Genomic DNA, 25,973 nt, shown 5'->3' on the forward strand with positions numbered 1-25,973 from the left:
ACTAAAGCATCCGGTACTTTGGATGGGGTTTGTTAGGCCCAATAGATCTATCTTTAGGATTCGCGTCAATTAGGGTGTCTGTTCCCTAATTCTTAGATTACCAGACTTAATAAAAAGGGGCATATTCGATTTCGATAATTCAACCATAGAATGTAGTTTCACGTACTTGTGTCTATTTTGTAAATCATTTATAAAACCTGCATGTATTCTCATCCCAAAAATATTAGATTTTAAAAGTGGGACTATAACTCACTTTCACAGATTTTTACTTCGTCGGGAAGTAAGACTTGGCCACTGGTTGATTCACGAACCTATAACAATATATACATATATATCAAAGTATGTTCAAAATATATTTACAACACTTTTAATATATTTTGATGTTTTAAGTTTATTAAGTCAGCTGTCCTCGTTAGTAACCTACAACTAGTTGTCCACAGTTAGATGTACAGAAATAAATCGATAAATATTATCTTGAATCAATCCACGACCCAGTGTATACGTATCTCAGTATTGATCACAACTCAAACTATATATATTTTGGAATCAACCTCAACCCTGTATAGCTAACTCCAACATTCACATATAGAGTGTCTATGGTTGTTCCGAAATATATATAGATGTGTCGACATGATAGGTCGAAACATTGTATACGTGTCTATGGTATCTCAAGATTACATAATATATAATACAAGTTGATTAAGTTATGGTTGGAATAGATTTGTTACCAATTTTCACGTAGCTAAAATGAGAAAAATTATCCAATCTTGTTTTACCCATAACTTCTTCATTTTAAATCCGTTTTGAGTGAATCAAATTGCTATGGTTTCATATTGAACTCTATTTTATGAATCTAAACAAAAAAAGTATAGGTTTCTAGTCGGAAAAATAAGTTACAAGTCGTTTTTGTAAAGGTAGTCATTTCAGTCGAAAGAACGACGTCTAGATGACCATTTTAGAAAACATACTTCCACTTTGAGTTTAACCATAATTTTTGGATATAGTTTCATGTTCATAATAAAAATCATTTTTTCAGAATAACAACTTTTAAATCAAAGTTTATCATAGTTTTTAATTAACTAACCCAAAACAGCCCGCGGTGTTACTACGACGGCGTAAATCCGGTTTTACGGTGTTTTTCGTGTTTCCGGGTTTTAAATCATTAAGTTAGCATATCATATAGATATAGAACATGTGTTTAGTTGATTTTAAAAGTCAAGTTAGAAGGATTAACTTTTGTTTGCGAACAAGTTTAGAATTAACTAAACTATGTTCTAGTGATTACAAGTTTAAACCTTCGAATAAGATAGCTTTATATGTATGAATCGAATGATGTTATGAACATCATTACTACCTTAAGTTCCTTGGATGAACCTACTGGAAAAGAGAAAAATGGATCTAGCTTCAATGGATCCTTGGATGGCTCAAAGTTCTTGAAGCAAAATCATGACACGAAAACAAGTTCAAGTAAGATCATCACTTGAAATAAGATTGTTATAGTTATAGAAATTGAACCAAAGTTTGAATATGATTATTACCTTGTATTAAAATGATAACCTACTGTAAGAAACAAAGATTTCTTGAGGTTGGATGATCACCTTACAAGATTGGAAGTGAGCTAGCAAACTTGAAAGTATTCTTGATTTTATGAAACTAGAACTTTTGGAATTTATGAAGAACACTTAGAACTTGAAGATAGAACTTGAGAGAGTTCAATTAGATGAAGAAAATTGAAGAATGAAAGTGTTTGTAGGTGTTTTTGGTCGTTGGTGTATGGATTAGATATAAAGGATATGTAATTTTGTTTTCATGTAAATAAGTCATGAATGATTACTCATATTTTTGTAATCTTATGAGATATTTCATGCTAGTTGCCAAATGATGGTTCCCACATGTGTTAGGTGACTCACATGGGCTGCTAAGAGCTGATCATTGGAGTGTATATACCAATAGTACATACATCTAAAAGCTGTGTATTGTACGAGTACGAATACGGGTGCATACGAGTAGAATTGTTGATGAAACTGAACGAGAATGTAATTGTAAGCATTTTTGTTAAGTAGAAGTATTTTGATAAGTGTATTGAAGTCTTTCAAAAGTGTATAAATACATATTAAAACACTACATGTATATACATTTTAACTGAGTCGTTAAGTCATCGTTAGTCGTTACATGTAAGTGTTGTTTTGAAACCTTTAGGTTAACGATCTTGTTAAATGTTGTTAACCCAATGTTTATAATAACAAAAGAGATTTTAAATTATTATATTATCATGATATTATGATGTACGAATATCTCTTAATATGATATATATACATTAAATTTCGTTACAACGATAAACGTTACATATATGTCTCGTTTCAAAATCATTAAGTTAGTAGTCTTGTTTTTACATATGTAGTTCATTGTTAATATAATTAATGATATGTTTACTTATCATAATATCATGTTAACTATATATATAACCATATATATGTCATCATATAGTTTTTTACAAGTTTTAACGTTCGTGAATCACCGGTCAACTTGGGTGGTCAATTGTCTATATGAAACCTATTTCAATTAATCAAGTCTTAACAAGTTTGATTGCTTAACATGTTGGAAACATTTAATCATGTAAACATCAATCTCAATTAATATATATAAACATGGAAAAGTTCGGGTCACTACATATCATACTAAGACTTGACCTAAGTTAGTTATTTATATCGACCTGCTTTATTTATAGGTCGGCGTTGTGGTCATTCTTGATCACTTTACCTTTTGCTGTTCGCATTTCTATGTTGTTACTTCATTTGCTTTAAGGTGAGTTATTGAAAGGACCCGTTCATATACATTATAAACGATTCACAATAGTTGATTACATTGCGAGGTATTTGACCTCTATATGATACATTTTACAAACATTGCATTCGTTTTTAAAAGACAATCTTTCTTTACATCAAAAATTGACAGGCATGCATATCATTTCATAATATCCACTATCCAACTATAAATTGATTTAATAATAATCTTTGATGAACTCAATGACTCGAATGCAACGTTCTTCGAAATATGCTATGAAAGACTCCAAGTAATATCTTTAAAATGAGCAAATGCACAGCGGAAGATTTCTTTAACACCTGAGAATAAACATGCTTTAAAGTGTCAACCAAAAGGTTGGTGAGTTCATTAGTTTATCATAATCATTTATTTCCATCATTTTAATAGACCACAAGAATTTCATTTCCAGTTCTCATAAATATACGTCTCATGCATAGAGACAAAAATAATCATTCATATGGTGAACACCTGGTAACCGACATTAACAATATGCATATAAGAATATCCCCTATCATTCCGGGATCCTCCTTCGGACATGATATAAATTTCGAAGTACTAAAGCATCCGGTACTTTGGATGGGGTTTGTTAGGCCCAATAGATCTATCTTTAGGATTCGCGTCAATTAGGGTGTCTGTTCCCTAATTCTTAGATTACCAGACTTTAATAAAAAGGGGCATATTCGATTTCGATAATTCAACCATAGAATGTAGTTTCAATTACTTGTGTCTATTTCGTCAAACATTTATAAAAGCGCATGTATTCTCAGTCCCAAAAATATAAAGGGTAAAAAGGCAAATGAAACTCACCATACTGTATTTCGTAGTAAAAATACATATAACGTCATTGAACAAGTGCAAGGTTGGCCTCGGATTCACGAACCTATATTAATTATATATATTTATATGTTGGTCAATATTTGTATAGCAATTTAGGTCAGGTCATAGTGTAATCCTATTCTATAGCTCGAGTCTGACCCTACAGTATAGTAACATGTTATATTACTCATGCTCAATTAAGATTCTATTAAAAGGTGACTTTTGAAACAACGTAACACAAATGGTTTCATAATCATAAAATAGTATTTTACGTTTTTTTTTTTTTTTTTTTTTTAGAGAAAATCAACACAAAAAGTTAACTGAAAAGTTAACAGGAAAAGTCAAAGTTCAAAGTCAAAAGTCAAAGGTTAAAGTCAAAAGTCAAAGGTCAAAGTAAAAATGAGGTCGCATGCAAATATATAATAACTTATACAAAAATGATTTTCGGTCAAACATGACTAAACGGGCCACTTCAGCTATTTTTAGAAAAATTATCGGAACTCCGATTGATAAACGGCCAAAGATAAAAGTTACACATTACCAAAAAGATTAACCATAAATATTACAGAAGTAAACTAAACCTAGACAACTCGTAGTTGCCAACGCGTTTTCGGCGTTTCAAAGTTAATTTTTCAGCTTTAATAAATTTACAAAAGTGACCGAGTAGCCTACTTTGGAGATTTTTAGAAAATTCCTCAAAACTCGTATTGACAAACGGTCAAAGCCTGCAAATTCTCGTTACCACAAAGATATAACATGATTTTTGACAAGAGTAAACACATATCAGGCCGACCATGACAACTGATACAAAACTGACATTTTTAAATAAAAAAGTTTCAGCTCTTTTTAGAATTTTAAAATGTGACCAAACCGTCAACTTTGATGATTTTTAGAAAAATCATCGAGACTCGAATTGACAAACGACCAGAGTCTTTTGTTAGACCTTACAACAAAGAATTCAGTGGTATTTTTTTTTATATATGAAACAACGCAGATCAGCGAGAATTTCAGTTCCCGTTTCGACATTTCATCAAAATTTGCAAAACTTCTTTTGTCCATAACTTGACAACCGTTCAACGAAACGAGACGTGCTTTATATGAAAATTCATCTACTCAACGAGTAGAATCCAAATAACCACTTTTTATAACCCAAAAAATTAGTTCACTAATTATCATCAGCAATTTTAATTACGAAATTAATTATGCAATTTGTTTATTTCATAACTTTCTAACCGTTACTTGGATTCAAGTGATTCTTAAACCAAAATTCAACTATTTTTCGCTAGCTTTCCAACGACATGCATATCTTATACCTTATCTCAATCGTATATGTAACTAATTCGGGAATCAACATAACCTATCTAATGGCAATATCAAAAGTACAAGCATGCATAATCCTATATACTCGAGCACTAGTCAGGGATACACTATTAGTATGTAAAAATTAAATTATGAGTACTCACATATCAATATTGAGATTCAATATTACAGGAAAGGTACGTAAACGCAACGGAGATGATAAACACTATATTGACCTCACGAGCATACCCATGAACCATACTCAATCACCTCCATAGCTATAACCCATAATTTCCTTAATCCTATCCCACTCGAAAAAACAACTTCGAAATCACTCGGACAGCACTCCGTCGTAATATTTTATGTATACTAATAATATCTTGAGATAATACGGAGTAAATATATATATGTAAATCGATTGAGAGAGTTTAGAGAAAACTATTTTCAAATTTCTATGAAATAATGAAACCTATTGAATTCTATTTATAATATATTTTTGAATTATTAAAGTGAATTATTAAAGTATGAATTATTAAAGTGAATTATTAAAGTATGAATTATTAAAGTGAATTATTAAAGTATGAATTATTAAAGTGAATTATTAAAGTATGAATTATTAAAGTGAATTATTAAAGTATGAATTATTAAAGTTAAAGTAAAGTAAAAATAAAGTAAAGGTAAAGTTTAAGTATAGTAAAAGTATAAAACTATGTACGTATAATACGCGTATAAATATATATAATATTAATTTAAATCGTTATATATATTTAATAAAATAAAATATAAATATCGTTATCTTTATCATACTAGTTAAGTAATGAGTTGTCAAAAGTGGTTCTAGATATTTATAAAAGTTATATACGTTTTAATAATAAAGTTCTTTTTAAACTGAAAACGTTTTTGTACGTTTAAAACTAAATAGATCAATCGAGTCTTTATGAGATTCAATCTTCCACTATTCTTTGTCTAGTTCTCAATGATTGACAATTTGTTCATATTTATAAATCACTTTACCATTTTTCGAATATTGTTAAAATGAAAAGATTTCTCAAATCAACGTGGGCCTTTCAACAGAGACTTGTAATCATAATTTAATATATCTGATAATTCAATCATTTGATCTTATCTTCTAATTCCATTGATAAACATTTTGAAACAGATACAATCATATAAAGTATTTAATCTAATATTTTGTTTACGTTTCAAGTTATAATATATATACACATATACATATATGATCATATTCATTTAATGGTTCGTGAATCGTTGGAACTTGGTCGAGGTTGAATGAATGTATGAACATAGTTTAAAATTCTTGAAATTTAACTTAACAAATATTGCTTATCGTGTCGGAATCATATAAAGATTAAAGTTTAAATTTGGTTGGAAATTTCCGGGTTGTCACAGTACCTACCCGTTACAGAAATTTCGTCCCGAAATTTGAGTGGAAAGGTCGTGAATGATAATAAGTATGTTTTCATGATGCATACGGGTTGAAAATTAGAGTTTTATCATCAGCGAATAATTTGGATAAACAATCCATTTATATGAAGAGTACGAATGATGCTAACATAGAAGAGTGAAATGAGTAAGTGTAGATTCATCTTATCATTTGACGTAGATATGATTGATTCCCAGATTTTAAGGGATTTGAAGAAAATCTTCTTAATAAGATTTGACTCTCCGGTAATCAAGGGAATTAGGATCCGCTTTAAATGCGATCATCCATTTTAATTGTTCTGTCGGAGATTTTCTTATAAATTCACCTCCTTCGTTTCCTTACAACTCACACCATCTGTTGATGCATTTTATGCAAGTCCCTAGACATCTACCCACGTCCATTGTAGGTACAACAGTTTACAGGCCACCATGATTGCTCGTTATTATCCTATCCGTGTTTGTATGTGGTTACAGGAACTGCAGGAACGAGATTTAGATGTTTGACTATGTTAGACTTAGTCAGACGTACGAGTGAAGCCTCACTAGTACGGCTGACAGGCTCATACGCATGGTTGATGCTGAGCTAAGTCACAATTACAACATAAATGATAAGACACGAGTGAGTGATCACCCGTACTGTTGATGAAGCCAACTCGTACGTGTGATGAATGAATCGTATGGGTGTGTCAACAGCAGGGGTATATAAAGTCTTATGTTCTTCATTTTAGGTTAAGCCTCTCATTTGTTACACACACTTAGATCTAGTGAGCTCCTTCGATTCTCTCTCAGTCCAAATCACCCAGGTGGTGAATAATAGCTCTAGGTGTTGATCTAATCACACTTGATTTAGTTGTGGTTTGACTAAATTAATCAAAAAAAAACTTAACCTATTCACTAGAGGGTTTGATTCACTTATTCTGCAATTGTGTGAGTTAAATTTGTTGATTTCTAAGTTCCTAGTCATGTTTCATCACCTTCTATTCTTTCCCCCTCAACTCATATTTTAAAGTATTCATCAATATGCTCCATCCAGTTCTGATTCTCGATATACTTCTAACTTTCATATCGGTCATTCTTCTTTTTTTCATCTACCGCCGGAAGAATCTATTTACTTCTACTATGCTCTTGGGTTTATAGTGTTCCTAGTTCTCCCGTGTCTTTATATTGCTATATGCATCGATATATATGGTTTATAATTTCTGGTTTGTCGTTGGGCTTTATATGTTCCCTTATATTTCAAAGTCTCTGCTTCTGTCTTCTATAATCATTATCATTCACAGTTAATGCTCTCTTTTATTTGCTGCAATTTATACCCCAATTTCTATTTCGGAGTTTTGTCCTTTCGTTTCTTCTTCTTGCGATTAAGCACCGCTTGTAATGGTCCAGAATTCACAAATATGAATTTCGAAATGAACATTGTTAATGTTCTAGGAAGGAAATTGTGATGGCACGATCTTGACTTGTCAAATTACTAAAATACCTTGGAAAAGGCCGAATCATCAAGAAATATTTTCTTGATATTTTAGAGGTTAAATAGAATACAAGAGTCGTATAACATGGCACATGATGATGTTATGATCTGTGAATCATCACGTTCTATTTAGAAACTCAGCATGACTTACTGTAATATAATCACATTGATCAAGTGTCATTATATTATACTAATTCATACTTCAGTTCCCAACACTACTTCAAAATATTCCTATTTTAAACTTGAATGTTTCAGAATTTAGAAACTAAAATAGTTTCTTTTATGATGTAATACAGATAGCGCGAAGAGGTAAATGATTTCAAATAAGAAAAATTAAGAAAATATCTTCAGAAATATGGAGGATATTTATAATGAAAGATATGATGATATTTTAGAATTTCTAATATCAGAGGATGATGAAGAATATTGTCCGCAGGGGTTTAGAGTCAGGAGCAAGGTATTCATTAATGACTTCAGCAGATACTGAATTATTTGGATCCTTTGAAGTCAGGTTCAGTCTTTGTAATTTTCCACAGCCTCCTTCCTACTTTGCTCAATCCGTTTTCCAGTTCCAAGACTTCTCTTTTTCTGCGCTTTGCCAGCACACCTATTCATTATCATCAAACTTTTACTGTTAAGGTCGTTTATAGTTTTTTTGCTGCTTCATCAGTATTTTTCCATTTTCGGAGAACCAATTAGTAGTTTGAAGTATTTTTCAGAATCTTCACATTCAAATTAAGTCCAGAAGATATACGTTATATATACACATATAACTGTTGGCGTAGACATGCTGCGAGATTTCAAAATACTGATTGTTAATTCCCAATGATTCGTATGGAAATTCTCATTACAAGATGCGAATGAGTAAATGATGGGGTTTTAATGAATAATTATAATGACTTTTTGGAGAGGCTAAAGTCAAAGGGTAATGAAGTTGTTGATACATCTGTTAATAATGTGGTGGAATGTAAAAGGTTCCCTGATAACGATGGTGTATATCTCAAGGTTATAATAAGGTTAGTCTGACTGAAAAGTCGAAGTTGACTTGCTGGAGCTGTGACAAAACTGGCTACTTTGAATAGGAGTCGCAAAGTTATTTTTGCTAATAAATGCTAAAGAATCTGACGCGGATACGTTGTTTAAACTTTTACTTTGGTTTCAAGAGTTTTTCGGGTACATAACTATGGGTAACATGTGGTTGGATCATCATCTCGATTGCTCATCATTCGAAGTGTCTTCAGAAATTTTCGAAGGGTTTGAACACAGATTGTAATCGTTAACATACATTTGATGTTCTAACACAGTTTTGAAGTCAAAATATAGCTTGTGAAAGATGTAAGGATCTAAGAGTGATGATTTTGGTCATATCTCAAGTTGAATTTTGAGATTTCAAAATCAGAATATGTAATTAAATTTTGAATGAGTATGGTTGTTTTGATTTCTATAAAAGAATGTATATTGTTGTGAAAGTAGAGAGTATAATGGATGATTTGCTGAATCAGATTCGAAGAATGTAATATATTAATTGTGAATTTATATATCTCTCGGGTATTACCTACCCGTTAAAAAAAATTTCACAATTAATATTTTGTACAAAAGAATTTTATTACAGTCTTTATGAAAATATATATATGTATATTTTCTTCAGATGTAACATAGATTTAATGAGTTAATGTTAAATTAAACTCATTTGATTTACGGTTGAAACTAGAATTGAATAATCCCTAAAGGCTTTAAAAAGTATATAACTTTTACACAGTATTTCTTTAATGACTTTGAAATTATGAATCAATACTTCGTTATTTGTTGATGTATGATGTTCGGTTCGTGGAATTCTTGTGAATTTCGCAAAGTACGAATGATGTTATCTGAAAAGTTTCGGGTATTTCGATGATGAAAGTGTAAAATCAAATATATACTTGATTTATTATGAATTGGAATTTGTTGAATTGCGACAGAGATTGTAGTTAACGCTGGTTAAGTTGCGGCCGAAGGACGTACATTATTGCATATTTGTAATATGAATTAACCGAGAAGTTAAGATTCACACACAATAGCTTAGCACGGAAAGATTTATTTTTATTTCAAAATATATAAAATATACATATAATTTCTTCAAAGGGAATGAGTTAATTCTTCATAACTCGTTGATACAATATACGGGTTATTGATTCGTAATGATGTCCATAGTGATTCTTGAGCTGACGGAGTTTGTGATGTTATAGGTGTTGTTGATTCTGATGTTGACTGTACTGATGACGCTGGTGACGCTGACGGTACTGTTGATGCTGTTGGTAAAACAAGTTTAGCTTGTTAATCACACACCATTTTTGTCAGGGTTTCTACTCTTCCTTCTATCATTTTGGTTCGCTTAACTGATTTATGGTTAGGGCTAGATTAGATAATCTCTAAGACTTTAGAGATTACATAATCTGCGCGAAATATTTCTCCAATGAAGTTATGAATTAATACTTCGTCGGTTATTGTTGTTGGTATTCCTTGGTATCTACAGGGCGTATGACATTGGTGCTCGTGGGACAGAGTGTAAAGTTGAGGTTTATGACGTGATTGTGGTTGGGGTGGTAATGGTACTATTGGCGTTGTTTATGGTGTTACTGGTTATGCTGCTGATGCTACTGCTGGTGTTTGTAATCTCTGCACCATATTCTCCAAAGCCACTACCCGAGCGCGAAGCTCGTTGACTTCTTCTATTACACCGGGGCGATTGTCGGTTCGGACGAGCGGATAAATAAAATCTAAAATTTGATGTAATATATAATCGTGATGAGATACTCTGAAAATGAGCGAGAAAATGGTGTTTCGAACAGGTTCGCCGGTAAGTGCTTCAGGTTCTTCATCAAGAGGGAAATGTGGTGGATGGAAGGGATCACCTTCTTCTTGTCTCCAATGATTGAGGAGGCTACGAACCCATCCCCAATTCATCCAGAATAGGTGATGACTGATTGGTTGATCTATTCTGGTCACACTGCTTTCGGAGCTGGAGTGGGATTCCATTTCGAAATCTGAGGAACTTGAATTAACGATGAATTCCATTTCGTACGATTGAATAAGGATTTTTTTTTTTTCGATATGAAATGATTTTCGGTTATTGGATGGTATTCTAATTACATAGAATATCCATATATATAGAACAAAAGATTTCGTAAATTACGGAGGAATTTACGGGATATATCAGGCAATGTTTACAGTAATAGATACGATAAGATATGATTTAGCAGATACGCTAAGATATGAATTTTTGTCTATACACTATTAATGCAATCAATGCAGCAAGACGTGTCTTAGACTAAAAATGATAAGCAGGTAATTTCCTGAGCATGATAAATAGCTAATTTTTGACACAAAATGATAAGCAAAACTATTGACGTGCAGACACGGTCGAAGTCCAGACTCACTAATGCATCCTATCGACTTATCTGTTAGACACACTAATGCAGACCTGGTTCGCTAAGACCACCGCTCGGATACCAACTGAAAGGACCCGTTCATATACATTATAAACGATTCACAATAGTTGATTACATTGCGAGGTATTTGACCTCTATATGATACATTTTACAAACATTGCTTTAAAGTGTCAACCAAAAGGTGTCAACCAAAAGGTTGGTGAGTTCATTAGTTTATCATAATCATTTATTTCCATCATTTTAATAGACCACAAGAATTTCATTTCCAGTTCTCATAAATATACGTCCCATGCATAGAGACAAAAATAATCATTCATATGGTGAACACATGGTAACCGACATTAACAATTTGCATATAAGAATATCCCCTATCATTCCGGGATCCTCCTTCGGACATGATATAAATTTCGAAGTACTAAAGCATCCGGTACTTTGGATGGGGTTTGTTAGGCCCAATAGATCTATCTTTAGGATTCGCGTCAATTAGGGTGTCTGTTCCCTAATTCTTAGATTACCAGACTTTAATAAAAAAGGGCATATTCGATTTCGATAATTCAACCATAGAATGTAGTTTCAATTACTTGTGTCTATTTCGTCAAACATTTATAAAAGCGCATGTATTCTCAGTCCCAAAAATATAAAGGGTAAAAAGGCAAATGAAACTCACCATACTGTATTTCGTAGTAAAAATACATATAACGTCATTGAACAAGTGCAAGGTTGGCCTCGGATTCACGAACCTATATTAATTATATATATTTATATGTTGGTCAATATTTGTATAGCAATTTAGGTCAGGTCATAGTGTAATCCTATCCTATAGCTCGAGTCTGACCCTACAGTATAGTAACATGTTATATTACTCATGCTCAATTAAGATTCTATTAAAAGGTGACGTGTGAAACAACGTAACACAAATGGTTTCATAATCATAAAATAGTATTTTACGTTTTTTTTTTTTTTTTTTTTTTAGAGAAAATCAACACAAAAAGTTAACTGAAAAGTTAACAGGAAAAGTCAAAGTTCAAAGTCAAAAGTCAAAGGTTAAAGTCAAAGGTCAAAGTAAAAATGAGGTCGCATGCAAATATATAATAACTTATACAAAAATGATTTTCGGTCAAACATGACTAAACGGGCCACTTCAGCTATTTTTAGAAAAATCATCGGAACTCCGATTGATAAACGGCCAAAGATAAAAGTTACACATTACCAAAAAGATTAAGCATAAATATTACAGAAGTAAACTAAACCTAGACAACTCGTAGTTGCCAATGCGTTTTCGGCGTTTCAAAGTTAATTTTTCAGCTTTAATAAATTTACAAAAGTGACCGAGTAGCCTACTTTGGATATTTTTAGAAAATTCCTCAAAATTCGTATTGACAAACGGTCAAAGCCTGCAAATTCTCGTTACCACAAAGATATAACATGATTTTTGACAAGAGTAAACACATATCGGGCCGACCATGACAACTGATACAAAACTGACATTTTTAAATAAAAAAGTTTCAGCTCTTTTTAGAATTTTAAAATGTGACCAAACCGTCAACTTTGATGATTTTTAGAAAAATCATCGAGACTCGAATTGACAAACGACCAGAGTCTTTTGTTAGACCTTACAGCAAAGAATTCAGTGGTATTTTTTTTTATATATGAAACAACGCAGATCAGCGAGAATTTCAGTTCCCGTTTCGACATTTCATCAAAATTTGCAAAACTTCTTTTGTCCATAACTTGACAACCGTTCAACGAAACGAGACGTGCTTTATATGAAAATTCATCTACTCAACGAGTAGAATCAATAACCACTTTTTATAACCCAAAAAATTAGTTCACTAATTATCATCAGCAATTTTAATTACGAAATTAATTATGCAATTTGTTTATTTCATAACTTTCTAACCGTTACTTGGATTCAAGTGATTCTTAAACCAAAATTCAACTATTTTTCGCTAGCTTTCCAACGACATGCATATCTTATACCTTATCTCAATCGTATATGTAACTAATTCAGGAATCAACATAACCTATCTAATGGCAATATCAAAAGTACAAGCATGCATAATCCTATATACTCGAGCACTAGTCAGGGATACACTATTAGTATGTAAAAATTAAATTATGAGTACTCACATATCAATATTGAGATTCAATTTTGCAGGAAAGGTACGTAAACGCAACGGAGATGATAAACACTATATTGACCTCACGAGCATACCCATGAACCATACTCAATCACCTCCATACCTATAACCCATAATTTCCTTAATCCTATCCCACTCAAAAAAACAACTTCGAAATCACTCGGACAGCACTCCGTCGTAATATTTTATGTATACTAATAATATCTTGAGATAATACGGAGTAAATATATATATGTAAATCGATTGAGAGAGTTTAGAGAAAACTATTTTCAAATTTCTATGAAATAATGAAACCTATTGAATTCTATTTATAATAGATTTTTGAATTATTAAAGTGAATACCACATAAGTCGTGTATGGGGAGGTGATGTAGACAATTCTTCCTCTATCCGAGAATAAAGACAAATCATTTCTCCACCTAGAGTGAAAACACTCTCAAAAGTAGAGAAAGTCATCCCTCTCTCTATTCAACGGATAGAGAGATTGATTCCGAGTGAACCTTCGGCCAATAAGTAGGAAAACTTTTCTTTAAAAATAAAATAAAATTGAGACGTCATGAAAATGGTAAAATCAAATTTATATGGGTATTAAATTCTTCCTGAAATTTAATTTAGGCTCAAAGAGTCAATCAAGTCGCCACTAAATCGACGCTTGGTGTCGACTCAATAACTAGATCAGTTGGTGAAAAAGTAACGTGTGCACAAAATAGTAAGTGGAAGACACAAGCTCTTAATCCCGCTTTTGTTTTTACAACTTGGTAAATGCCCGAAACATGTTAGTTTGTGTCGTATATGTAACTCTCGAATTGATTTTGAAGTTAATTAGTATGGATGTTGGATGAACCCAAGTAGGTGTCAAGTGGGTCAATATGATCACTCTCGTAGTAAATGAAATTGGATCCAGTTTTAAATTGAGACGGTGGTGTATCATTATTATCACCGCTAACGCTGCGGTTTCTTTTAAAATTTGTTTCATCCGACAGCATGTCAGTTAACGAAGAGAAAAGTGGGAAGTCAAACTTTGGAATGTTTACGTCTGTCTCTAGTACTGTCTGCTCTTACATGACAAGAATTGGGGATGTTCATCTTGTTTTCTTAAGATGGTAGAGGAAGCAGTTATTGATCACATTGTAAGTTTGCTAGTTTCCATTCGTATACTCTTAAAGTTTCCCCTAAAAAGAAGTATATATAGTTGCATTATTCATGGAGGTTTTGATTGCCCAGGATCTCATGGTTCTAAAGTTTGTTATTTGTCACTTTCAGTCAAACAAACTACCCCTGGAGGACACGTGCATTGTTTAGAATGATGATCAGATTTGATTCCAAGCACACAAAACTCTCGGAACAAAGTATTTTTCAAACTAATCAACGCCCTTCCTGGATACTTAATTGATGTTGTTACTGTAAGTGCTACTCAAACCTACAACAAAATAAACAGCCAATGGCTGGCTGTTCATATTAGTTTCAAGTCATTTCTGTTCGTAATATTATACTTAATCACATTAATCTTACAGTTTTTTTTCTGTTGAATGCAGAGTATTCGATATGATGATTGTGGTTCGAGTAGCACTGTTCATATTAACATAATTTGTTACTATATTTTACCTTATTTTATCTTGTTCGGTAGGAGTGAAAAGATTTTAGGCCATGTCTTGAACGCGATGAGATCTTTCATCTCTGGAAATGATTCACCAAACTTTTGATGTTAAAAATGGCGGCCGCTTTATTATGAGTGACCACTCAAGCAAAATAATCGCGGTTGTACGTGTGCTCGTGCTAATCCTTGAGGATGCTAGACTGAGGAAAATGTTATTGTGCCACAAGAAAGAGATTGGCGGCATACTGCAAAACATACTTAAATTATTGGTAGGCGTTTCATCTGAATCACAACTCATTTATTTTCTTGTTACCTGTTGGAAGGACATCATCCTGATCAATCAATATTCTACGATCATCATTATTCGACTATCGTGTATTAATGTTTGTGCAATACAATCTGATGGCGGATTCAACCTGAACGTTGAAGAGAAGCACAGAATACAATGCATATATGATCAATTGAAGACAATCGTTGATGGATAATATGGTGTGGGTGCCATTGATGTGAATTGACTACTCCGGCCAGTATTTGTTCTTTCATATGTATGTTTCCAATCCGTTAATTTGAATGCTAGCCCCATGAATTTATATATACGTCACAGTTAGCATCATAATATTATATATCAATTTGATTTGCAGTTTTGGTTAGTTTGTTTCTTGTCATCAAAATGAACAAACCTATTGTATAATGCATTCTATTTTTCTAGCTAATTCCTGATTAATAATTAATAAAAACCTTTACATCCAAAATGAAGATATTGATGAAGAAAATATTATATCGGTTGATTTCCACTTGATAACCAATACTTTTGTATGCAGATTTATGGTGGATCTGGATGCTAAATATGGATGACAGTCGATTTAAGCATAGAAACAGACTAACAGACTTTCTTGAAAAAACAGATGATCAAACTTATCCATTTCCTGAATCATCACTGCTCATGGAATCATCTGCGAATGCTGTCGAGATTTATGATATCTGGTGATCCATTTTTAAATCATGTTTAGGGTTTTAGTTAAAGTTCAAGGACATGAATGTTGGGGAAGGTTTTGGAATAATATTTCTTCCAAATTATGGTTTTAGTTAAATCATGATCATACTTTGTTAATGTATTTCAGCAATAATAAGATCAAACCTTTAAGAGTCTTAACACCCGGGTAGCCTAATTCACTTTACAAAGGATCCCCAACTACTTTTCCCTCGCTATAATGTATGACTTCTACAACCTTTTTACACATTATGTCATGCAGAAACCTCCAATGCCAACATCTAATTTCCGAGCACAAATAAAGTATTCCACCCAGTAAGAATGTAACAAAAAACAACACACAAGACGACTCAAATCACTCAGTTTACAGAACGCTGACAATTAGATCAGGGCAATTAACATCAGTCCCAATTCGAATTACACTTACACAATGACATCTCATTTACACAAACACACACAGTGACAAAAAATGTTTACTTATATTTTCTAGTAATATGATTCATAAACAAACACAGTCACAGCAATGTTTACTAGGAACTAGTTGATACCTGATCCAGGAAGTTTTGATTCTAATCTAATACGATTGTAAAACGACAAACAAAATTGTCTACTTATGTTTGCTATTAATATGATTCATAAACAGTAAAAGGAAAAGAAAAGGAGAAAAAAGTGCTAAAAATAGATTCGTTTATATAGAAATTAGAAATTAAACAACATATCAAGTTGTTCTATTACATTTTTTACTAACTGCCAAACCATTCTAATGAACAAACCTAGCTATCACAAATATAAAGCATTAACAATTAAGCCTTCTTTGGAGATTTAGGAGTCTTGGTAGCCTTTGGAGATTTAGGAGTCTTGGTAGCCTTCTCCTCAGTGACAGCAGATTTCTTTGGCAAAAGCACAGGGTTGATATTAGGCAACACACCACCAGACGCAATCGTAACACCGGCAAGCAATTTCCCCAATTCATCATCATTTCTCACAGCCAATTGCACATGTCTAGGGTTTATTCTTGTCTTCTTGTTATCTCTTGCTGCATTTCCAGCCAATTCCAATACCTGCATTCGAAATTCACAATTACAATAATACAAAACTGCTGCTAATTTCAACGAATCATTAAAAAAGAGGATGAAATTAAATTAAATTAAATTACGGTAGATCTGGAAATTATACCTCAGCAGCTAGGTATTCAAGTACGGCAGCAAGGTAAATCGGAGCACCAGAACCAGTTCGTTGAGCATAACGTCCTTTCTTCAAAAACCTAGCGATTCTACCAACGGGAAACTGAAGTCCAGCCTTAACGGATTTCGTAACTGCCTTCTTACGTTCACCGGCACCTTTCCTTCCTCCGGCGCCCTTGGTTGCCTTGCCTGACTCCATTTGATCGAAATTTGAATTCTCGTAAAGAGATATCGAAGGTGTTTTGAAATAGATTGTGAATTGTGAATGTTAATTTGAATCTGTGATGAAAACGAAAGTGAGGATGAGGTATATATATGTGCGCGCGGGTAGTTTTGGTTTGATTTTGGGTGCGATCCGTTAGGAGACGGTGGGAATAATCTGACGGTGGAAATGGGTGCCATGTTGGAGATCTGCAACTATACGGGATCTGGCTATCCGTTGATGTAAAAGTGGAGAGTTTTGGTTAGACGGTAGAGATATGACCTGCTGGCAATCCGGTGTTGAGATAGCTTAACAGCATTTATACAATATTACAATATTAATAATACGGAGTATTAATTAAGTATTAATTATTAATTATTAATTATATTAAAAGGGCAAAATCCATCCATAAATCCATAAAAAAAGTAACATATTATACCAGTTTTCCTATTTTCGGTAATATATTTCATTTCGTTATAAAAAAAAGGAGTGTATTTTCGAAAGTTAATCAAAAAGAGGGGTGTCGTTAACTTTTGTTAACTTTCTCAATTAAGTGTCAACTTTGCATTACATGCCAAGTCCTTCGGCCAACGTTTTCAACTCGCGATTTTAACGCACGTTATCGATGCGCGATACCGACAAGCGTTTTCGAACCGCGTTTCCAACTCACGTTTTTCAAGGAGCGTTTTCGATGTGCGTCGATCGTGGCACGTTTTCAACTTACGATTTTGACGCGCGTTCTCGAGGCGCGGATCATGTCTTTGGGAAGTAATTTATATGGGAAAACACGCATCGAACACGTGCATCGGAAAGCACGCCTCGAAAACGCGCATCGAAAAACACGCATTGAAAAACACGCCTCGGAAATGCGTGTCGGAATCACGCGTCGAAAACGTGCGTCGAAATCGTGAGTTGAAAACGTTGGTCGATAAAGACTTGACATGTTATGCAAAATTGACACTTAACTGAGAAAGTTAACAAAAGTTAATTACAACCCTTTTTTGATAACTTTTGAAAATACACTCCTTTTTTTATAGCAAAATGATATTACCGAAAATATGAAAACTGGTATAAGATTTTACCTTTTTTGGATTTTTCCCTAAATATAACTATAACTATTATTAATTATTATTATTAAAATATTATTATTATTATAAAGTATTACATTATTAATTATTAGCATTTATATTGTTTTATGTTTATGTATGTATAAAATCAATCACAATAAAATATTATGCTAAATTTCGTTAACGATAACAAATACGCTTTGTTAATATGTCGAAACAAACACTCTAAACACAAATGTTACACATACTAACAATTATATCTTGAATCATAAAATGTGTGTGCCCTTACCACATTGTAAGATTTACCGTTAGTGGTGTATTTAATAAAACGTCATATGTTGGTAAGCAACATCTTATAAGGTAATTGATCTGTCTCGGAGTACACTACCTCTTATAGCGTTTCACTTCGGCGTTGAACTTTCCCCGGCAGCGATGCCAAAAATACTTGATGTGTGCGAGGTGTACTAGGAAATAGTATTATTTTTATAGAGTTGTAATCACTTGCATTCATAAATTTGCTTGAAAACAAAGGGACCAATGAGAACGCGACATGTGGCGCGAAAATCACATGTGATTGGAAAAAAAAAATCGAAATTTTTTTTTTTAATTTTTTTCGAAAATTTTTTTTCCCAAATTTTTTTTCCGAAAATTTTTTTTTCCAAAATTTTTTTTTTTAAAATCATATGTGATTATGCATGTCAATCACATGTGATTGTAAACCCAATCACATGTGATTGTACAATTCAATCACATGTGATTGTGCAGGTAAATCACATGTGATTGTAAAAAAAAATTTTAAAAAAATTTTTTTTTTTTTTAAAATTTCGAAAAAAAATGTAAAATTTTTTTTCAAAAAAAAATTTTTGCTTTTTTTTTCCCAATCACATGTGATTTTCGCGACACGTGTCGCGCTCTCATTGGTCCCTTGAATCTCAACTTAATTTATGAACTCAAATGAATATTACTCTATTTTTATAACGAAATACTATTAAATATGATACAATTTTACACAAGATATTTATTTATTTATAGAATGGATATACCTAAACCTTGCTACAACACTTATAGGCAGTGTACCTAATCGTACAGTAGTGTAGTTTTTAGTAAGTCCGGTTCGTCCACAGGGAACTAGCCAAGTTTAACGCTATATTTTTAAAAACTATATTTGTATAAATATATATATATATATAAGTAGTATTATTATTATTATAAAAGGGGATTTTTACCGTTTAATGACCGGTTTGTCGATTTTAAAACTTTAGTCGCAGTTAAAACCTAATGTAAAATATTAAAAATAAATATAACTTAATTTAAAGCGTAAAGTAAATAACGATAATGAAATTGCGATAAATAAAAGTGTGATAAAATAAAATTGCGATAATTAAAGAGAACGATAATTAAAAGTGCAATTAAATAAAATGACAATAAATAAAAGTGCGATAATTAAAAGTGCAATTAAATATGAAATAAAAGAATTATGCTTATTTAAACTTCCGTAATCATGATGTTTGACGTGTTGATTTTTAGTTTATTCTCATGGGTTAATTGTTCTTTGTCCTGGCCATCAGTCATAAATATAAAGTGTGAGTGTCCTCCTCAAATTATCCTTATATCCGAAGTCAAATATTCCAACTAATTGGGGACTTAAACTGTAACAAGGTTTTAATACTTTGTTTAATAATTACACTAGGATATCGACTGCGTGTAACCCAAGGTTTTAATACTTTGTTAACAATTATGCCAAGTGTCCTTGTACATAATTTCACCCCTGTTTTAATAATTCCATAGACTATTAATCCATTCCCGTGTCCGGTTAAATGAATGATTATTCGTACATATAAATATCCCGTCCATCGTGTCCGATCGAGTGTATGCGGTTATTTATAGGTACGTCCAATTGTAAATCTTCATATTAAATTAACAAACTATCATTTAATTAAATAAATATAAAGCCCATTAATAGCCCATAGTCTAATTTTCACAAGTGTCGTTCTTTTGTCCAAACCCCAATTATGGTACAAAGCCCAATTACCCAATTTTAAATATTTTAGCCCAACATCATGATTACTTCGGCTTAAATAAGCATAATAATAACTTAGCTACGAGACATTAATGAAATTAACATAAACATAACTTACAGTGGTTAAAAATAGCGTAGCGTTACACGGACAGAGTTCCGACTTACAAGACCTTCAAACATTCGACTAACCCAACCTTATTATTATCACTAACTTAAAATTAAAATTACAAATTAAGATTACGGAGTGATACTTGGTACATGGGGTTTTTAAGAAAAAGAAAATAAAATAAATATATATGTATATAAAACGTCCGAAAATGCTAAATTTATAGATCCTGACTTCACTGTAGACCTCCGCGAGTGCTGAGGTTTCCTTCATAAAAGTACCGTGAGTGCGGAGGTATGGAATACAGCTCATCTCTTGATTTAAACGTGGGCTGGTGTATTTTTTAATATATATATATATATATATAATTATATATATATATTATATTATATTCTTGTGCATAGTTGACTTGTAATTTTTGGTCCGTTACGTCGCGCACTGAAAGTTGACTTTGGTCCCGGTTCTGGATTTTCGAACGTCCTTGCGTACAATTTAATAACTTGTACTTTGTGTTTCGCGTCTTGTATTCTTGTAATTTTGAGACGTTTCTTACCAATAATTTGAACCACTTTGATTGTACTTTGTACTTTTGAGCTTTTTGGTTGTTTGCGTCTTCAATTCGTCGAATCTGTCTTTTGTCTTTACCTTTTATTATTTAAACGAATATCACTTGTAAATAGAACAGTTGCAACTAAAAGCTTGTCTTTCTTGAGGGATAATGCTATGAAATATATGTTCATTTTTAGCATTATCAGATATATATATATATAATTAAATGTCGTTACAATGATAGTCGTTACATATATACCTCGTTTCGAAATCCTTAAGTTAGTAGTCTTGTTTTTACATATGTAGTTCATTGTTAATATACTTAATGATATGTTTACTTATCATAATACCATGTTAACTATATATATATCCATATATATGACATCATATAGTTTTTACAAGTTTTAACGTTCGTGAATCACCGGTCAACTTGGGTGGTCAATTGTCTATATGAAACCTATTTCAATTAATCAAGTCTTAACAAGTTTAATTGCTTAACATGCTGGAAACACTTAATCATGTAAATAACAATTTCATTTAATATATATAAAAATGGAAAAGTTCGGGTCACTACAGTACCTACCCGTTAAATAAATTTCGTCCCGAAATTTTAAGCAGTTGGAGGTGTTGACGTATCTTCTGGAAATAAGTGCGGGTATTTCTTCTTCATTTGATCTTCTCTTTCCCAGGTGAACTCGGGTCCTGTACGAGCATTCCATCGAACCTTAACAATTGGTATCTTGTTTTGCTTAAGTCTTTTAACCTCACGGTCCATTATTTCGACGGGTTCTTCGATGAATTGAAGTTTTTCGTTGATTTGGATTTCGTCTAACGGAATAGTGAGATCTTCTTTAGCAAAACATTTCTTCAAATTCGAGACGTGGAAAGAGTTATGTACAGCCGCGAGTTGTTGAGGTAACTCAAGTCGGTAAGCTACTGGTCCGACACGATCAATAATCTTGAATGGTCCAATATACCTTGGATTTAATTTCCCTTTTTTACCAAATCGAACAACGCCTTTCCAAGGTGCAACTTTAAGCATGACTATCTCTCCAATTTCAAATTCTATATCTTTTCTTTTAATGTCAGCGTAGCTCTTTTGTCGACTTTGGGCGGTTTTCAATCGTTGTTGAATTTGGATGATCTTCTCGGTAGTTTCTTGTATTATCTCCGGACCCGTAATTTGTCTATCCCCACTTCACTCCAACAAATTGGAGACCTGCACTTTCTACCATAAAGTGCTTCAAACGGTGCCATCTCAATGCTTGAATGGTAGCTGTTGTTGTAGGAAAATTATGCTAACGATAGATGTCGATCCTAACTATTTTCGAAATCAATAACACATGCTCGTAGCATATCTTTAAGCGTTTGTATCGTCCTTTCACTCTGCCCATCAGTTTGTGGATGATAGGCAATACTCATGTTTAGACGAGTTCCTAATGCTTACTGTAATGTCTGCCAGAATCTTGAAATAAATCTTCCATCCCTATCAGAGATAATAGATATTGGTATTCCATGTCTAGAGACGACTTCCTTCCAATACAGTCGTGCTAACTTCTCCATCTTGTCATCTTCTCTTATTGGCAGGAAGTGTGCTGATTTGGTGAGACGATCAACTATTACCCAAATAGTATCAAAACCACTTGCAGTCTTTGGCAATTTAGTGATGAAATCCATGGTAATGTTTTCCCATTTCCATTCCAGGATTTTGGGTTGTTGAAGTAGACCTGATGGTTTCTGATGCTCAGCTTTGACCTTAGAACACGTCAAACATTCTCCTACATATTTAGCAACATCGGCTTTCATACCCGGCCACCAAAAATATTTCTTGAGATCCTTGTACATCTTTCCCGTTCCAGGATGTATTGAGTATCTGGTTTATGAGCTTCTCTAAGTGCCATTTCTCTCATATCTCCAAATTTTGGTACCGAAATTCTTTCAACCCTATACCGAGTTCCATCTTCCCGAATATTAAGATGCTTCTTCGATCCTCTGGGTATTTCATCCTTTAAATTTCCTTCTTTTAAAACTCCTTGTTGCACATCCTTTATTTGATTAGTAAGGTTATTGTGAATCATTATATTCATAGCTTTTACTCGAATGGGTTCTCTGTCCTTTCTGCTCAAGGCGTCGGCTACCACATTTGCCTTCCCCGGGTGATAACGAATCTCAAATTCGTAATCATTCAATAATTCAATCCACCTATGCTGCCTCATGTTCAGTTGTTTCTGATTAAATATGTATTGAAGACTTTTGTGGTTGGTATATATAATACTTTTGACCCCATATAAGTAGTGCCTCCAAGTCTTTAATGCAAAAACAATCGCGCCTAATGTAGTGACCCGAACTTTTCCATGTTTATATATATTAATTAAGATTGATATTTATATGATTAAATGTTTCCAACATGTTAAGCAATCAAACTTGTTAAGACTTGATTAATTGAAATATGTTTCATATAGACAATTGACCACCCAAGTTGACCGGTGATTCACGAACGTTAAAACTTGTAAAAACTATATGATGACATATATATGGATATATATATATAGTTAACATGATACTATGATAAGTAAACATATCATTAAGTATATTAACAATGAACTACATATGTAAAAACAAGACTACTAACTTAATGATTTTTAAACGAGACATATATGTAACGATTATCGTTGTAAAGACATTTAATGTATATATATCATATTAAGAGATATTCATACATGATAATATCATGATATAAACATTGGGTTAACAACATTTAACAAGATCGTTAACCTAAAGGTTTCAAACCAACACTTACATGTAACGACTAACGATGACTTAACGACTCAGTTAAAATGTATATACATGTAGTGTTTTAATATGTATTTATACACTTTTGAAAGACTTCAATACACTTATCAAAATACTTCTACTTAATAAAAATGCTTACAATTACATCTTCGTTCAGTTTCATCAACAATTATACTCGTATGCACCCGTATTCGTACTCGTACAATACACAGCTTTTAGATGTATGTACTATTGGTATATACACTCCAATGATCAGCTCTTAGCAGCCCATGTGAGTCACCTAACACATGTGGGAACCATCATTTGGCAACTAGCATGGTGGAATACCTATCTAGAGCATGGTGGAATACCTTCACAGGTTCTGCGTTAACATGGTGGAATACCTATCTAGAGCAAGTGAGACAAGACGATGCGTACGCACTACCGTGGTCAGCATTCAAGCACTTGATGAACGAGAAGTACCGTCCCAGAACCGAGGTCAATAAGCTCAAGACAGAACTTAGAGGGTTACGAACCCAAGGATTTGATATTACCACGTACGAAAGACGATTCACAGAATTGTGCCTATTGTGTCCGGGAGCATTTGAAGATGAGCAAGAGAAGATCGACACGTTTGTGAAAGGATTACCGGAAAGAATCCAAGAAGATATAAGTTCACACGAGCCTGCCTCCATACAACAGGCATGTAGAATGGCTCACAAACTAGTGAACCAGATTGAAGAAAGAATTAAAGAACAGACTGCTGAAGAGGCCAATGTGAAGCAAGTCAAAAGAAAGTGGGAGGAAAACGGTGATAAGAATCACCAATACAACAACAACAGCAATTACAACAATAATCGCAACAATTATCCCAACAATCGCAACATCAATCGCAACTACAACAAATGGCCCAACAACAACAACAACAACAACATCAACTACAACAATCATCCCAACAACAATAATAACCGCAACAACAACAACAATCAGAAGCAGCTATGCCAAAGGTGTGAAAAGTATCACTCGGGGTTCTGCACCAAATTTTGCAACAAGTGTAAAAGAAATGGTCATAGCGCGGCGAAGTGTGAGGTCTACGGACCAGGGGTTAATAGAACGAAAGGAACAAATGGTGTCAGAACGAGTAATGGCGGAGCAAGTAGTGTCGGAGCAAGTTATGCCAATGTAGTTTGTTATAAATGTGGAAAACCGGGCCACGTTATTAGAAATTGCCCGAACCAGGAGAACACGAATGGACAAGGCCGCGGAAGAGTTTTCAATATTAATGCAGCAGAGGCACAGGAAGACCCGGAGCTTGTTACGGGTACGTTTCTTATTGACAATAAACCTGCTTACGTTTTATTTGATTCGGGTGCGGATAGAAGCTATATGAGTATAGATTTTTGTGCTAAATTAAGTTGTCCATTGACGCCTTTGGATAGTAAATTTTTACTCGAATTAGCAAATGGTAAATTAATTTCAGCAGATAATATATGTCGGAATCGAGAAATTAAACTGGTTAGCGAAACATTTAAGATTGATTTGATACCAGTAGAGTTAGGGAGTTTTGATGTGATAATCGGTATGGACTGGTTGAAAGAAGTGAAAGCAGAGATCGTTTGTTACAAAAATGCAATTCGCATTATACGAGAAAAAGGAAAACCCTTAATGGTGTACGGAGAAAAGGGCAACATGAAGCTACATCTTATTAGTAATTTGAAGGCACAAAAACTAATAAGAAAAGGTTGCTATGCTGTTCTAGCACACGTCGAGAAAGTACAAACTGAAGAAAAGAGCATCAATGATGTTCCCATTGCAAAAGAATTTCCCGATGTATTTCCGAAAGAATTATCGGGATTACCCCCACATCGATCCATTGAATTTCAAATAGATCTTATACCAGGAGCTGCACCAATAGCTCGTGCTCCTTACAGACTCGCACCCAGCGAGATGAAAGAACTGCAAAGCCAATTACAAGAACTTTTAGAGCGTGGTTTCATTCGACCAAGCACATCACCGTGGGGAGCTCCTGTTTTGTTTGTCAAGAAGAAAGATGGTACATTCAGGTTGT

General features: G+C 33.2%; 1 protein-coding gene across 1 annotated transcript; it reads right to left on the minus strand.

Moving 5' to 3' along the window:
* Positions 1-16,685: 16,685 nt before the first annotated feature.
* LOC139885668 (histone H2A.1-like) lies at positions 16,686-17,443 on the minus strand. The gene is made up of 2 exons (XM_071869414.1): positions 17,182-17,443; positions 16,686-17,066 (listed from the first exon to the last, which is right to left on the minus strand). The coding sequence occupies exons 1-2, from the start codon at positions 17,386-17,388 to the stop codon at positions 16,809-16,811; spliced, it is 465 nt and encodes a 154-aa protein (XP_071725515.1). The 5' UTR covers positions 17,389-17,443; the 3' UTR covers positions 16,686-16,808.
* Positions 17,444-25,973: the final 8,530 nt, after the last annotated feature.

The sequence above is a fragment of the Rutidosis leptorrhynchoides genome, chromosome 1 (assembly GCF_046630445.1).
Source record: "Rutidosis leptorrhynchoides isolate AG116_Rl617_1_P2 chromosome 1, CSIRO_AGI_Rlap_v1, whole genome shotgun sequence".
NCBI classification, from domain to species: Eukaryota; Viridiplantae; Streptophyta; class Magnoliopsida; order Asterales; family Asteraceae; genus Rutidosis; species Rutidosis leptorrhynchoides.